Source organism: Lynx rufus, unplaced genomic scaffold, assembly GCF_022079265.1.
Source record: "Lynx rufus isolate CCGP_SWC_20201006 ecotype Redwood Valley unplaced genomic scaffold, mLynRuf1.p SCAF_24, whole genome shotgun sequence".
Lineage (NCBI taxonomy): Eukaryota > Metazoa > Chordata > Mammalia > Carnivora > Felidae > Lynx > Lynx rufus.
The window spans coordinates 5516503-5531864 of NW_025814839.1; the positions used below are offsets into that span (position 1 = coordinate 5516503).

Genomic DNA, 15362 nt, shown 5'->3' on the forward strand with positions numbered 1-15362 from the left:
AGCCACCTTGAGTTACTGCCCCGCAGTCCACATAAAAGGGCTCTTACTGTGTGCCCGTTCCTTGGTCTCCCTTGTCCCCTCCTGGCCCCTCTGCCCCTGAAGTGGGCAACCCCCTCCCCCCGGCTTGGGTGCAAAGGGACCCCGTGCAGGACACTCTTCCATTTACTGGTATCTCCCCCACCTGCCTCTCTAACCCTACAGTGTCTGAGCCGGAAGGGGAGGTAGCAAGCCCTCCCTCCAATCCCCGCTTTTGGAAGTCAGGAAACTGAGGCAACAGGAAGGAGGGACTTGTCTTCAGGTAGTGGCCTCAGGCCTCCGGAATCTCTAGCACTTTCCATCATGCTACTGCGGATTTACCTGCTGGCGTGGGCACGCCTCGCATCAGAAAGGCAGAGGACCTCAGCCTCGCTGCTCACTCTCCCTGGGGCACTTCTGTCCTAACAGGGCCTCGGAAGATAACTAGCTTACCAGCCCGCCCATAGTTTTTGCCCGAGGGGGCCTCATTAGGAGCCAGGCTGGAATTCTTCTGACCCACACTGAGGACGAACAAATGACACAGTCTTGCGTTCGTCAACGGCTTTGAAGGCCTACTGTGCGCCCGGTGTGAGAGGCGGGATATTACATACAGCAGCAGAGTATTAAAGCATCTGGGCTATACTGTGCCCGGCACATAGTAGCTGTGGGGGAAAAAAAAAAAAAAAGATGGCAGCCATTGTCATTACCTCCTGGTTCTTAAAAGCACCCCCCCCCCCAGATGCAGAGAGGGCTGTGCACCCATCGAGTCCGTGTTATGTGGGACACGTGGACCAGAGAAAAGAATGGCTCCCTTCACTCTCAGCGGCTGAAGGCAGGCACACACACAAAAGAAAACCACACACACAGCACTGAGGGAAAAAAAAGCATTTTTTTTTATTAATCTTTCTTTTTAAAAAAAGTTGATTTTTCGTGTTTTTGTGTGTTTTTTTTTTTTTTTAGGTAAACCTCTTTCTGCCTCCCCTCCCTCACTCTGCCCCACCCTCCTCTTAAAAATATAAAAATGTCCAACCCCGGATAACTAGAGTACAATAAATAAACAGTAAACACAAAAACATACTTTATTTGTTTCTTCTTTATACAAAATAAGGAAACTAGAAGCGTTCGACTTCCAAAAAAGTATAATACTGTACATCCTGACGACCCAGCCTCCAGGCCCCGGGCAGGGAGGGTGGTCTGTGGGCCGGAGCCCGGAGATCTTGGCGCCTTGCCCTTGCCAGGGGGGTGGAGAGCAGGGTGGGCGAATGTTCCAGTCTGGCCTGGACCCCCGGGCTCACAATAAATGTCCAAGGAAGGAAGAGTGGAGAGACAGTGGCGGGGGGGTGGGGGGTGGAGCGGGGGGTGGGTGGGAGATGGGGGGGTGTGCCCGGCCCGGGGCCTCGAGGTCTGGACCGCCCCCTTCCTAGAAAGCTGACCTTGATCCTCAGTTTGGCCACCAGGGGGCGCCCACGCGCAGGCGGATCCTTCGTCCTCCCGGCGACACCCCCCCACCCCTCGAGCGCGCTCCTCTCTCTCGCTCGCTCTCCATCTTCTCTCTTCCTCATTTTGCTCCCTTCCCTCGCCCTCCCTTCCATCTCTCTCTTTTTCTGAGCCTCTTGTTTTAAAGACGGGGGAAGCAGAGTGAGAAATAAGGTTACCAAATGCCACTCGGATGGCGGAGAGGGGGGAACGTCAGCCTCGCCGCTGGGCCTCAACCCTCTCTCGGTCCGAAGAGGCGGTGGTGGCGGGGGTCGGGGGAAGTCTAGGGCGTTGCTCGAAATCTCTCGACCCTCCGCAGTATTGACTTTGGTCCCGAGCACCGCTCGCGCCGCCGGGACGGCCCCGCGGGGTGGACACCGGGGCGCCCCCGCGCGCCCCGCCGAGGAGCAGCTGCCGCTGCGCGCGGACGCGAGAGGGAACCCCTGAGGGCGGCGTGGCGGTTCGGGCGGCTGCGTCCGGGGGCGGCCCGGCCCCGCGGCCTTACCACACGGCGGCCTCGTTGAGCTCGGGGTTGGGATGCGACAGGGGTCCGCTGTAGCCGCTGGCGCCGCTCATGGGGAAGGGCGGGCTGGGCCCGCCGCTGAACACCTCGCCGGGCAGGGGGTGCAGCGCGCCGGGCAGGCCCGGCTCGGGGCTCGGCGTGTCCGGGTGCGAGATCATGTCGGTGAACCTGGGGTTGTCGGCGGCGTGCGGGCCGGCGAGCGGCGGCTCCAGCGCGCCCAGCGGCGTCGAGCCGGGCCCCGACGCCGCCAGGAAGCTCGAGTCGGCCGGGGACTGCGCCTGCGACGGCGGGCCGTGCGCGAAGAAGTCGTAGTTGCCTCCGGGCGCGTAGTAGTCGCCTTGGTAGTCTGCGGGAGGGGGCGGGGAGGAGACAGGGACAGGTCAGAGGCGGCCGGGCCGGGAGGAACGCGGACGGACGGACGGACGGGGGTGGGGGGGGCGCACACCGACTCAGGTTGGCGAGCCCCGCGGGGAGGCCCGCGGAGACCAAGGGAGAGGGCTGCCGGCGGACAAGGACACAGACACCCCTCCCCCGCCCCCCCCACACCTGGGACAAGCGTCCCCGAGAGAGACCATGAGAGCTGCCCGAAGGCCCAGAGACCCAGGCTGAGCGACACAAGGACCAGAGCCAGAAGCACAGACAGAAAAATATCGTGACTTCAAAGTCAGAGTTTCCCCGACAGACAGAGACAGACAGTGGACATAGAGTCAGTGAACCATCCGAGACGGTGCCTTTGAAGTGGGGAGATACACCGAGAGCCGGAGACACGGAAATAGCCAGAGACAGGGTCACTGGGAGATGAGCAGTGAACAGTGTGACGGGGGGGCGAAGAGGGGACCCAGGAGGGAGTCCCCAGACTCAGGTCGGAAAAGAGACCCAGAGGCACCAAGCCCAAGGCAGAGACAGAGACCAGGGCAATCGTGTAGGATGAGCACAGAGAAAGGGATGAGATGGACCGGACCGTTGGTTAGAGATACACCGTGAAAAACCCATCGAGAGCCGGGGGGGGGGGGAGGCCAGGAGAGACAGAGGCGCCCACAGACCCGGCAGATGAGTCCGAGAGATGGGAGAAGAGCTGGGTGGGGGATGCTGGGGTGGCCAGAGACCAGAGCACCAAATGGTTGAGAGGGGCCGGCGACCTGGGGGGTGGGGTGGGGGGGAAGAAGCCGGACCTGGTTCTGGGGAGAGACTCTGCCCGAGCAGCGGGGCAGGGCTGATGAGTTGGCCTGGGGACCCGGCAACCGGAACTCTGACAACCCCCGGCACCCCACGGCCCTGGCCGGTCCTTCGCCCCCTCAAACACAGCCCTTGGACCTTCTGGGTGAATGTGGGGGTCCCACCATTTGTGCCGGCCTCACTAGAAGCCCGGAACTTGGAGGAGGGAGGGTATTCGCCTGCTCACGTCCAACGCTTCGTGGGTACTTCAGCGGGAAGGCTGGGGCCTTCAGTCTCACCCCGGGGGGGGGGGCGGGGGGCGGTTTGCCAGGACACCCAGCTTCGGAAACATTTGGGGACACTGAGTGCTTCTGAGAATCTGGTGATAGCTATGGGCTTTCTCCAGAAAAATGCACACATCGCATTTCCCCCACAAAACCAGGGGGCGCAGGGGCTCCCGGTGACAAGCCCCCCCTGGTTCTCAAGAAAATTGTTTCCGCATCACCTCTCTCACCTCCTTCCAGAACCCCTTCGCTTGGGTCTTTCCAGGCAGCCTCCTCCCCTCCTCCGCCCGTGAAGGTTTGAGGTGTGGGACCCCACGGAAGGAGCACCTTGTAGCGGCCACCGGTGACAATAACCCGCTTTGTGCGGCGGGAAAACCAGCGCGCCCCCAAGCCGGGTTTCCTCTGCACGCCCCCCCCCCCCCGCACTCCGTCTTGGGGGGTCTCCGTCGCCGGGGCGAATTCGGGACGTCCCCTGCCGCCGGCTCCCTTCCCTCTCCAAACCCCGAAATCAGTCCAAATGGGGGGGGGGTGCCCGGAGGCGCGCGGCTTGTCGACGGTTTCGGCAACAGCTAAAGCGTTGGCCAATTAACTTTTTAAAGACCGCTCGTTCCATTCTCCCAGAAAGCGAAGAGAAAGGTTGGAAGCGGCGAACTTGGGGCCCCTGAGGGACGGGGATGGGGGCCGGCCGCGGCTCGGGGCGAGCCGGCAAGCCAGCCAGGGCCGCGGCCCCCGCGCGCAGCGCGCCGCCTCCGCCCATATGGCGGCCGGGCCGGAGGTAATTGGAACAAACGCCGTCTGAAAAGGGCACAAAAGCCGCAGCTGGGGCTTTGTCCGCGCTCCCACGGGGAGCCGCCGGCCCCGCCGCCCAGCCCCTTTCTCGCCCGCTGCCGGCCGCCGCCGCCGCCGGGATCTCCCAGCGCGGATTAGGCGGGGCTGCCTCCCTGGGGCTGGGGGGGGCGGGGGTCCTGCCCCCCATTCCGGAGAAAGAGGGGCCCGCGTGTCCAGGCCCCCGCCCCATCCAGCAGACGCGCGGGGAGAGGAGGCAGCGGGACCGGTGGGGGCACACGAGTCCTCGGGGAGACCTCGCTTAATTACCCAGGCGGGGAGAAATTCCGGACGGCGCCGCCCCACCATCTCCCCGCGCCGGGCGGAGATCGTGAGCCGAAGGACGCACAGATAGGTAGAGAGAGTTGGTGACTGAAGACCCCGGGACACGTCCACCATCCGAGCCGTCCTGGGCGTCTGCAGCCCCCCAGTCAGGGCCCTGCCACCGCAGAGTCTCTCCCCAGAACACAGCCGCCCTATATGCCCACAATTTCTGGCGGCCCTGGCCGGAGGTGAGATCTAACCTCCTAGACCCACAATGTGCGGAAGCCTTCCTTCCTGGGTCGGCCCGCGTGCCAGGCGCCCACCCGCGGGCCTCAGCATTGCCTCCAAACCCACGTTTCTAAGAAAAGTCACCTCTCCCTGGGACACCAGCCCCCCACAGGCCTGTGGCACTGAGCAACTCAGCAGAGATGTGTCTGAGGCATAGGCACTCCTGGGGGCTCTCCAAATTCAGAGGCTCAGAAACAAACAGAAGCGGGAGGTGTTTTCTTTGAGCCCAAAGGTTGGGGAAGTGCAGGACCCGGAGTGGATTCCCTAGCACACTCGGGGTCTCAGAAAACCTTGGTGAGGGATTTGGGAGGGCAGTGAGGGGTTGGAATGGGTCGCCAGGCAAATGCCAAGGAAATGGAGGGGGGGGTGGTGGTGAGGAGACTAGGGAGGAAGGAGAAGAGGAGGGAAGGAAGAAAAGGAGTAACCAGGAGGAGAGTTCACCCAGGCCTTGAACCTGGTAACAGCAACAACAGAATTCTCTCTGCAAAGTCCAAAGACCGGGAGTGGGGAACCGGGTTGGTCCAGTTGTTGTACCTTCAACCCTAATGACCACTGGCGTGCCTGGAGCTGGAGAGTGCAAGGGAGTCCTGCCCAGAGCGCCCGGCCGGCATCCTGGCTGACAGTTCCAGACGCCCAGGGCGCACAGCACAGTCATGGAAGGATCCCGACCCCTCCATCCCTACCGCCTGCGCTGCCCTCCAGTGCCTGTGTTCCCGCTGGGGCCAGGGACACCAGGCCACGGGGCAAGGGCAGCACGAAGGCTGAGTGTCCGGCTGACGCAGGGGGCAGGTGGATTTGCCAGCGCTCGCCTTGGCATGACGCTTGGGAGTGTGTGAGCCTGTGCATTTCTTTGGGTATATTTGTCATTGAATGTAACTGGGGAGTGGCACCCACCTGTGTGTTGTTGTGTGGGATCATGTGTCTAGATTTGTGTCCACGAGGTCTCTGAACTCCAGTGTGTGTGCAAGGGAGTGTACCCATGAGTCCTGCGTGGGTGCGTGGGTGTTCATCTGTGTGTGTCGCTGTATGGTTGTCTGATTTGGGGTCCAGGAGGAGGAGAGTGCACACGCCTACGTTGCTGTGCGTCTGTTAAGGTGTGTTCGTGATTGTGTATGTACGTCCCGCATGAGTAGAAGGGAGGGAGGGCGTCCCTGGCGGCCAACGGCGCCCGGGATCCGGACCTGCGTCCTCAACCCCCAGAACGGCACGGGCCTGGGTGTAGGGCAGCGCGTTCCGAGGTGGGGGGGCCCTTACCTCCGTAGTAGGTGTACGGAGTGGACCCCAACATCTCAGACTCGTCCAAGCGGCCGCCCAGCGGACGCATGCGCCGCGGACTCCGGAAGAAGGCGTGTCTCCGGGCGCCCAGCGCGCTCAGTTGTTTCATCCTGCGTTCTTTGGACCGTCGGTTCTGGAACCACACCTGGGACAGAGCAGGGATTGTGAGCTCCGATCCGGGGTGCCCTCTCCTTCCTGCCCAGGCCGCTCCTTCTGGGTTCTATAGCCTCTTCACCAAGACTGCCCAGGGGCGGGGGCGGGCGGATTAGGCCAGGAGAGGTGGAGAGGGGCTTCGGGGAACCAGCCAAGGGTGAAGGATTTCGCGGACCCGTGGGGCGACTCATAAAGACCTGGGCTTCCTGGTCCTCGGCCCGCCCTCGGCCTGACGGCTTTATAAAGGCCTCCCGCCCTGCACGGCCCTGGTCCCGGCCCCTCGGCTCCCCAGCCGGGCTCTGGCCGTTTGTCTGTCCGCCCGCGCACCGGCGCAGGGAGAGGGCACGTGGAGAACCTTGCCTTCTTCTCCGCTCCGAAATAGGAGAGGAAGGGAGGGGGTACCCCAGCGAGGCTTAAAACTCCTTGAACGGGGAGGGGGCGGGATTCCGAGGGGTGAAGTGACCCGCCCCAGATCGCGCCGTCAGGAGGTCAGCGGGGCTTTGCAGAATCTTTCGGTTAGGAGTTTGGCCAGCCGGCCCTGCCCTCGGGCACAGAGTCTGCCCTTCGGCAGACCCCAACTCGGCGCACTCTTGGCCGAGGAGGCTGGGCGGGAGGCTCCCGTGGGCCTCCTGGCTCCGGGGCTCCTCTGGGCTGGGAAAGGGCGACCCGGGCCCAGCCGCACCTGGATGACGCGCATGTTGAGGCCGGTCTCCTGCGCCAACTGTTCGCGGATGTGGCGCGTGGGCTTGGGCGTGGCGGCAAAGGCAGCCTTGAGCGTCTCCAGCTGCTTGGCTTTGATGGTGGTGCGCGGGCCGCGCCGCTTCGTGCCCGAGTTCTGCTCCTCGTTCTCGTTGTTGGCCGTCTCCTTGTCCGACGACGTCGAGTTGTCCGTCTCCTTGGGGTCGTCCTGGAGAGGGTCCTGGAGGTCCGGGGACAAACTGCGGTCCGTACAGGATGACACTGCGGGGCGCACAGAGCGGGAAGAGGACCCCGGCGTCAGCGGCGGCCCAAGGTCTCTGCAACCGGGTAGCGGGTTCCCGCCGACCCCGGCGCGCCGCTACCCGCGCCGGGTTCCTCCCCAAGCCTTGCGACAGCCCCTCCCCCAGGGGCCCGGCGCCCGCCCACTCCCTCCAGGCGGGGCCCGGCCTTCGGAGAGACCCTTCTCCAGCCCTCTCCAGCACTTTTCGGCTATGGCCTGGGTGAGGGGCAGGCACGCCCTCTGGGGGGGCCCGGCCTTCGCGGAGAGGGGACCGGGAGGAGGCCACAGACGCCTTCTCCCCTCTCTCCTTCCTCCAGACCCCACTGACCGTCCTCCCAGAGCGGCCTGAAGTTACCAGGAGCTGAAAAGATTCGGAAAGTGGGGGGAGTCGTGTGGTTCCAAACTGGGGGAGGAGGGCAGCTTGGAAAAGGTCCCTCCGGGGAAGGAGAGCGGGGAAAGAGCCGGGAGTCCGTATCCGGTGGGGACAGACTCCAGATGCTGTCCCCCTTCCCCGCCCCTTCCATTTGCCCCAGAAATGGCTGGTGGGAGCGGGGAGAGAGCGCCGAGCCTGGCACAGAACGCACACGGGGAGGTGGGGGGTGGGGGGGTGGGGGCGGTGGGGGGGGTGCAAAGTAGAGAGGGCCGGGCTGGCGGTGCCGCAGGGTCTCAGGGCCCCCGGCTGGGCAGGGGAGGAGGGCTCCTACCTGAGTTGAGGCTGCCCTCCTTGAGGCTGGAGGAGCTCAGGTAGTCATCCTTGCACACAAACTTGTTCTCGTCAATGACGTAGAGCTCCTCGCCCGTGGACAGCTGCTTGTTGCACACCATGCAGGTGAAGCAGTTGAGATGGAACACTTTGCCGCGGGCCTTGCGCACCAGGTCGCTGGGCGAGATGCCTTGCCCACAGCCCGCACACTTAGTGCCAAAGCGCCTGCGGAACGCAACGTGGCCTGTCACCTCGGAGCAGCCCGGCGTCCCATTCCCTCGAGCCCCTGACCTCTTCCCATGCGCCCTAGCTTCTCAGAAGCCCCCCCCCCACCCTGCCCCGTCCACATCTGTCAAACGAGACCCCCAATCCTATGCTGTCCGACTAGCGCAAGAGAGATGAGACAAATGTCCCGGGCTGTTCTTGGGGCTGCGACTGTCGCGTGCCTTGTTCAGGTTTATCCACACACCACCCGGCTTGGAGCCTTGAGCCAAACACAGGCCAGAGCACCCCGAGATGCCAGCCCCATCCCTGCCAGATCCGCCCCGGCTGCCCTCCTGAGGCAAACTTGGATCTCCAAGTCAGGAGGCATTTTAAGCCCGGCAAGCCAGGTTTGGACCACCCCTTCCTTTGCCTCTTGGATGCTTTTCCAGCCTGCTGGGGCCCGGGTAAGGCCAGATGGGCCCGGATGGCAGGTTCTATCAACGGGGTGGGGAGCTCTTCGGAGCTGGACCCGAGCAAGGAGGAAGGGACCTTTAGCTGACTCCCAGTGCCACCGGCGCTGGAGGCCTTCCAGTCCGGGACCACTCTGGGACCCGCCGGAGCTAGTTGGGAGCCTGTGGACAGCAGGGCCTCAGAGCGATGGTCTCCGGAAAGCAGGGATCGGGTCTCCCCCGCCCCTCCCTGTCCCCAATCTCTGGCCCTGGCAGGAACTGGGAGAATGTAACCAGAAGGCAATCCTCAACCTGCACGGCCAGTACACAGGATCTCTCAACGCCCCCCCCTTTCCCGCGTTCCTGATCTAAATCCTTTTCTTTCTTCCTTGAGCGCTTGGAGAAGGCCAGCCTCCCCCCAAAATGGGTGGTGCAGGCCAGCACTGGGAGGGGGGAGGTGTGGGTCGAGGGGGAGAGTGAGGACCCAGGACTTTGGGGCCCCCCATCGACTCATACCCACGTCTCTAAACAGGGCGAATTTGGGTGACGTTGATGTAGTGAGGGCATTAGAAGCCATAAGTCACTTTTGGCCTTATCCGGCAGCGTAATTGGCCATATGCACCTTATCAAAAATCATTAGGCACTTTGCAAGCACCACCACATTAGGGGCCTCAGGTCTCCGGAGCCAGGGAGCTGACACGTGTAAAGCCGAGGCTGACATTCTCTCCCGTTCAAATTCCCTGTTGCCTGGCTGCTGGGGCCGGAGAAAGCCTTTCTCCGCGGTGTTAATCACGCCCCCCCTTCCCTTGGTGCCCGGGAATTCGCACGCACAAAGCCGGCTCTGGGCGCCTGGCGGAAGCAGGCAGGGCTGAGCTGCCGAAAACCCCTCAGCCTTTCAGGTCCTCCCCTGGCATTTCCCAGCTGGGGAAACTGAGGCCCAGAAAAGTGATCCGTGGGCGGCAAAGGGAGGCGACACATCGCAGACTGGACCCTGGAGGTCCTGATTCTCAGCTCCCATTTCGTTTGGACGTTTCAACGCGGGAGAAAATGTTTAAGGAGTTGGGGGTGGGGTGGGGGCAAGGAGGAGAAGGTTCCCTCCCTCCGTCATCAGAGGAGATCTTCCTGACTGAGTCCCCTCGGAGTTGGGAAGTTTCGGCTTGTCCAGGAGGGCTCTGGGGCCCTGGCCTGCGGGAGGTCAGCCCCTGGGCTCCCGCACTCTGCCGGCCGGGAGAAGCCTCCAGCAGTCCCTAACTTAGGCAAAAATTCTTCCTCTCTCAGAACCGGGCCTGAACTTCCACCCTGGGGTCGCAGCTGCGGGGAAGGGGCAGAGATGAGTGGCGAGCAAGTTTCTCAGGGCTTCTCCGCCCTGCCCCACCGCGGCTCCAGGCCCGGCTGGAGGAGCGAACTAGAGACAGCGAAGCAGCGTTCTTCTGACTCCGCCCGGGCTCGGGCGCCTTCCCGGACCAAGGGCAGGAGGAGAGCAGTGGGCTGCCCGCTTCCCGTCTAAGGTTGGGAGCCCAAGGAGGCTGCTTTGGCGGTCTCCCCCTGCCCCGGCGCCCCAGAGGAGCGCGCGCAGGGCGGGCGCGCAGGCAGCAGGGCGGCGCGGCCTCTTACCTGAAGAAGTCATTTTTGCAGTAGAGCTTGCCCTCGCGCGAGAAGCACTTCTCCGAGAGGTTCGTCTTGCACTCGCAGCACTGAACGCATTTGATGTGCCACGCGCGGTCCAGCACGTTCAGCAGAAAGCGGTCGAGGATGGGCCGTTCGCAGCCGGCACAGTGCACCATCATAGCGCCCCGGCGGCTCGGGCCGCCCTGCCCTCCCTTTGGGCCCCCGGCCCTCGGGCCCCCGGGCCCCGCTGCTGCGCTCCGCCTCTTATCTCGGCCGCCGCCGGGCGAGTCCGGTCCGGACCAAGACTCAGCCGGTCAAGTCCTTGGATGATCGCTGGCCTGGCGCTGGGCTGCCGGGGGTGGGGTGGGGAGGGGTGGCCTTCACAGCCTCATGCCCCGGGCCGCGCGCCCCAGTGCTGGCTCCCGGCTCCCCCAGGTGTCTTGGGTGGCGAATGGCCTCGGCGCTGCGGAGCGGCTTTCCCCGGTGGCGGAGGCGCCGGCACTTTCCCCCACTTTCAAGCGGTCCCGATCCTCATCTTTGTCTGGCCGCCGCCTAATTCGCGCATCCTTATTCAGATTTGGTGACGTGGCGCGGCACGTAGGGGGCCCGGCGGCCAATGGGCGCGCGGTGGCCATGGCAACCTCTTAAATTTATAGCATATCTAAATTGGCTACAGCGTTGCGGTCCGGACAGAGCAAAAAAAACAAGGCATCAGTATTGTTGAGTATTAGCTTGTACCTGGTTCGGAGGCTAAGTAAGTATTACCTTCCAGTTTGGGGCTGGGGGCGCGGGCCGCGCGATCTCAAAACTGCATCTCCCTTCCTCTGTCTTCTCATAAATATTTGGGGGCCAGGATTCCAAGGCCTGGCGGGAGAGGGACCCCTGCCCCATTCGCCATCCCCGGAACTTGCAGAAGTTGCCCGAGGCCCGGAGCGCGCTCTGCGTCCACCCCTCCTCGTTCCCAGTCCAGCACGCCCAGATTGGACTCCCTCGTCCCGGCGTCCCTGGGGTCTGCGCCCTGGAGCTGCGACAGCGCGGTTCACGGGGCTCCCCGAGCCGGGCGGCTTCTTTTGTCACACACGGAGCTGGGGCCCAGCCCGGCCTTTCTCATGGACCGAGAGACCGAGAGAGAGGGAGAGAGAGAGAGAGAGCGCGAACGTGCGAGCGAGAGAGCAAGCGGGAGCGCGAGCCGCGCTGCGCCGTTTGGGTATCTTTCCCCGCGCAGGCCCCAAACCTAGGTGGAGCGGGGCGGGGGGGGGGGGGAGGGGGAGTGGGTCATCTGGCCTGGTCCGAGACCCTGGCGTTTCAGGCCTGGGCGCGCCGCCCACGGGTACTCTGGGGGAGAGGTGGGGAGCAGACGACCCAGGCCGGACGGGTCTTTCTGAAGCCAGCTCAGAGGTGGCGTTCACCACGTCTCTTCTCTCCTCGATGCACCTTCCAGATCCCGGCTCAGCCAGTCGGGGCACCGTGGTGAGTGGGTCACGCTTTCGAGGGGTGGGGGCGGAACGCTAGAGGTTGTGTGGGCGCTGCTTGTACTTGGCGGCGCGTGCGGGCTGTGTGTACAAGTTGCGTCCAAAGTCGAGCGAAGGAAGAGCGGCTCGGCGGGGAGCCGAGGGTCTGGGGCGTGTGGGGGCGCTTGCAGGTGTGTGTGTGTGTGTGTGAAGAGGGAGGGGTGGGTCTGGGGGGTGGGGGGAGAGGCCAGGCCACCTTTCCCAAGGGGCCGACCTGGCAACCCGACTCACCAAGGCCGGGAAGCCTCCCCAGGATTTTTTCCGCCCTGCTCCCCGAAAGTCGCCATTGGCGGACCGGGTAGGTAGGCCCTGGGCTGGGGCCAGAGAAGTGTGTTTGTGCCAAGACTTGGCTGTGAACGTGTGTTTGGCTCATCTACGGAGTTTGTTAGTGTATGTTTGCTGTTTGAGAATTGCATTTTTGCCTCTATTTATAGTTAGCCATTAATCACGTGAATACATTTGGGCATGTGTCTTTTTTGGTGCAAATCTGTGTGTTTGCATTTGTTAATAGTTCTGCGCTGTGTTTTAGTCTGTGTGGTCTTGTTTCTGTCGGGGTATGCGTATGTGTGTGTAGGCTTACTTTCAGACACTCAAGCGGGAGGGTGTTTGCACGTGTGAGTGTGCGTGTGGATAATATTATCGTGTGCGTGTGCTAACATTGATGTGTAAGTGGACTTAAAAAAACCTGGAGGTGTGTGTTTGTGCGTGGGTGAGCGTGTGCGTGCCTGAGACGCCGTGTGTGTGTGTGCGTGTGTGTGTGTGTGACTGAGCTAGGTTGTGCGCGCAGAATTTTGTGGGTCTGTGCTTGTATGCCAGTCACTGTGTGTGTGTGTGCGTGTGTGTGTGGATGGCCTGTTTTTGTTTATGTGACTCCTGTAGGCTTTGGGGGCCCTGTTGTGTGTGTGCTCCTCGTATTACCTTTGTGGATTTGATGGGGGCAGGATTTCTGGATGCCCGTGTTGGGGCATTTGGTGGAGGCACGGAGATGCTTACTTCTCTCTGTTCCTGTCTAGGCTTAGCGCTGTCCCCCAGTCTCTAGGGGAGGCGATCTGGCTGGGGACAGGAGATTGACAGATGCTGGTCGCCAGGTGGGACACTGACCCACAGCTGGGTCTCTGAAAAGAAGTCCCCAAATCGGGTAGCTTCTGCCTGATGGTGCTGTTACTCCAGCCTCTGGCTTGCCCGGGGACAGGTGTCCACACGAGGTAGCAGCGTGGCTGGTTAGAGCCGGGCTCGGCCAGGAGCAAGTGGACCGGCGCTCGCCCGGTCCCCTAGGCCCAGCTGGGAGAGCTCCCAGAGCCCCAAACGAAAACCACAGTTTCTGGCAGCCTGGCTTTGCCCTCCCGGGGCATGAGGGGCCCCAGCCTCCAGCGGGGCAGGGTCCGGGAGGACCAAGAACGCACGAGGAGAGAGGCGCCAGGCTGGCAGTGGAGGCCAACTGGGTTGCCTACCCCGCCTTTGTTTCGCTGGGGTTTCTCTCTCCCGCGTTCCCTGCACATCTGCTTTCCTTTCCGTCTCCTTTTCTTTCTTATGTTCAGCCTCTGCTCTCTTTCTGTTTTCCCTTCATCTCTGTTTCTCCATCACTTTCTCGATTTCACTCCGTTTTTATTTTCTCCCCCCTTCTTCTCTGCTGGGCGTCCAAATCTAGCACCGTGCTCAATGCTTCAGTGAACAATTCTCATCGCGCACCGCACAGCTCTTGGGGTGCTGGGAGACTCACATACAGTCATTAAAAGCCCCATCTGACAGCCTTCTGCCCTGTTCTGGACTAAGCACCCCAAACTCACTGTCCTCCAACGCCCCCCCCCCCCGGCCGACTGGGTCCTTGAGAGCCAGGTTACTGTGTCTTCCCAGCCCTGGCTTTGCCAACCCTGCCGGCTGCTGGGTGCTGTGTGCCGGGTTCCATCTGGGACAGACCCACCTGCCCTCACCTCCTGGATGTGCTTAAATGCCAGTGCACAGCCAGGCCCCAGCAGGCTGGGGAGGTAGCAGGAATCGGGGACGGTCTCAGAGAGCAGTTCTGAGTCCTCCGGAGCCTGGATGTGGTGAGTCACGAGGGGGCCGAGTGCCCGTTTGCAGGAGAAGAGAGCTCTGCTTCCAGAAGCCCTGCTCTGGCCTCTGCCTCCTGTAGCTGGGTTTACCCATCCCGTGCAGGACAGAGCCCCCCCCCCCCGAAGTCACCCTGGGGGCCTCAGCCCAGCCCAGCCCCAGTCCAGAACCTCCATGCCCCAGCCCCACCGCAGGAAAGCCTGCTTGGCCTTTACCAGCCTTCCACCTTCCAGGGCGCACAGCATCCGAAGAACGCCGGCAGACCAACTATTAGACGAATTATCCCGCCCTAACAGCGCTAACAGATGGCGACCAGGCAGCGAAATCCGCTCCTATATGTAACTAATAAACCGCTTGTGTCTTAACAGGGTAATGCATGGAGACGCAGTGTCACTTATACAAGATGTTGATGGAATTTACTATATAAAAATCTTCCTCCTAGACTAAAGAGTATCAACATTACAACTCGACAGACGGCGGCGGGATAAGTAAAACAGACAAAAGACAAGCAAGATAATAATCTGTTTCCAATCACTTAAGCCCTGTAGAGTTAGTAATATGCGGTTTGCATATTCCCCCTTGAGTTCGGTAATTAATTACCGGCGAAGAGGCACACACCCGCCCGGGGTGGGAGTTTGGAGGCGCGCTGAGCTGGGGCTTGGGGTGCTTCTTCCTTGTCTTCTCCAGCCGGGGACTCGGGGCGGCGGCCGGAACGGGGACTCTTCGCGAATTTGGAGCTGGCCTCCCCGCAGGCTACGGAGAATTTTCAGTCGCGCCTCCCTAACTCCCCGGAAGCTCTCTTGCCTGGGGTGGGGCGGGTGGGTGGTGCTGCAGGCCAGCAGGAACCTGGAGCTTTTGTGGCGGCCGGAATATCTCCTTTCGCTCCTCCGAAGGCATCCCCTCCCCTTGAGTGGTGCGGAGCGGCTTGCTTTCTTGGGGGACGCGCGCTCTGAGGGAACCCTAGGGGTGCGCCCTTCGTTGGCTTCTCCGCGCGGCATCTTGGGCGGCGCTGCCGGTCCGCTCGCGACTTCGTTCATTACCTCCCCCCCACCCCCCCAGCCAAACGCATTCTCCGCATCCATTCCCCCCCCCCACCCCGCCCCCAAGAGCCGGCGCGGGCTTTAACATTAAACAAACGCAGCGAGCGCCTCAGAGCTGCGCTCTCGGCCGGGTCTGCGCGGCGGCGGCGGCGTTACAAATTGTAAATTTAAATTGCTCGCCGGATTCATTACTTCCCCTCTTTGATTTCAGCCAGCCGTGAAAAATTATACTGGTGTACCACTGAGAAACTGTTTTGCCGCAAAGAGCCCGCGCCTAATCACTGGCTTTCTCCCTCCGACAAAAGTGTAATTATTTTGTTTGGGGTGTAAATATAGGCCGCGCCGCGCACACACACTCAGCGTCCCGCCGCGCCGCCTCGCTCTGCCCGCCGCTGCGCGCAATCGGCCCCTGAGTAAGAGCGGGCGTGGAGGCTGGGCCCTGACGCCCGGAGGCCTGAGAAGAGCGTCTGGTTTGGCGCTCCGGAGAGACCCAGAGAGCCGAGCTGGCCGGCCGGGTCTCCAACCTCTATCCTCGGGAGTTCGAGTTTGCCCGAGGACGCC

General features: G+C 62.4%; 1 protein-coding gene across 1 annotated transcript; it reads right to left on the bottom strand.

Moving 5' to 3' along the window:
- Positions 1-1992: 1992 nt before the first annotated feature.
- Positions 1993-10380, bottom strand: LHX5 (LIM homeobox 5). The gene is made up of 5 exons (XM_047087959.1): positions 10208-10380; positions 7942-8165; positions 6941-7218; positions 6085-6250; positions 1993-2360 (listed from the first exon to the last, which is right to left on the bottom strand). The coding sequence occupies exons 1-5, from the start codon at positions 10378-10380 to the stop codon at positions 1993-1995; spliced, it is 1209 nt and encodes a 402-aa protein (XP_046943915.1).
- Between the last annotated feature and the right edge of the window lie 4982 nt (positions 10381-15362).

Coding starts and splice junctions, on each gene's coding strand:
- LHX5 (XM_047087959.1), bottom strand. CDS start 10,380: ATGATGGTGCACTGTGCCGGCTGCGAACGGCCCATCCTCGACCGCTTT. Junction 7,219..7,941: donor GGAGGGCAGCCTCAACTCAG/GTAGGAGCCCTC, acceptor TGCGCCCCGCAG/TGTCATCCTGTACGGACCGC. Junction 2,361..6,084: donor TCCGTACACCTACTACGGAG/GTAAGGGCCCCC, acceptor CCCCTCCCGCAG/ACTACCAAGGCGACTACTAC.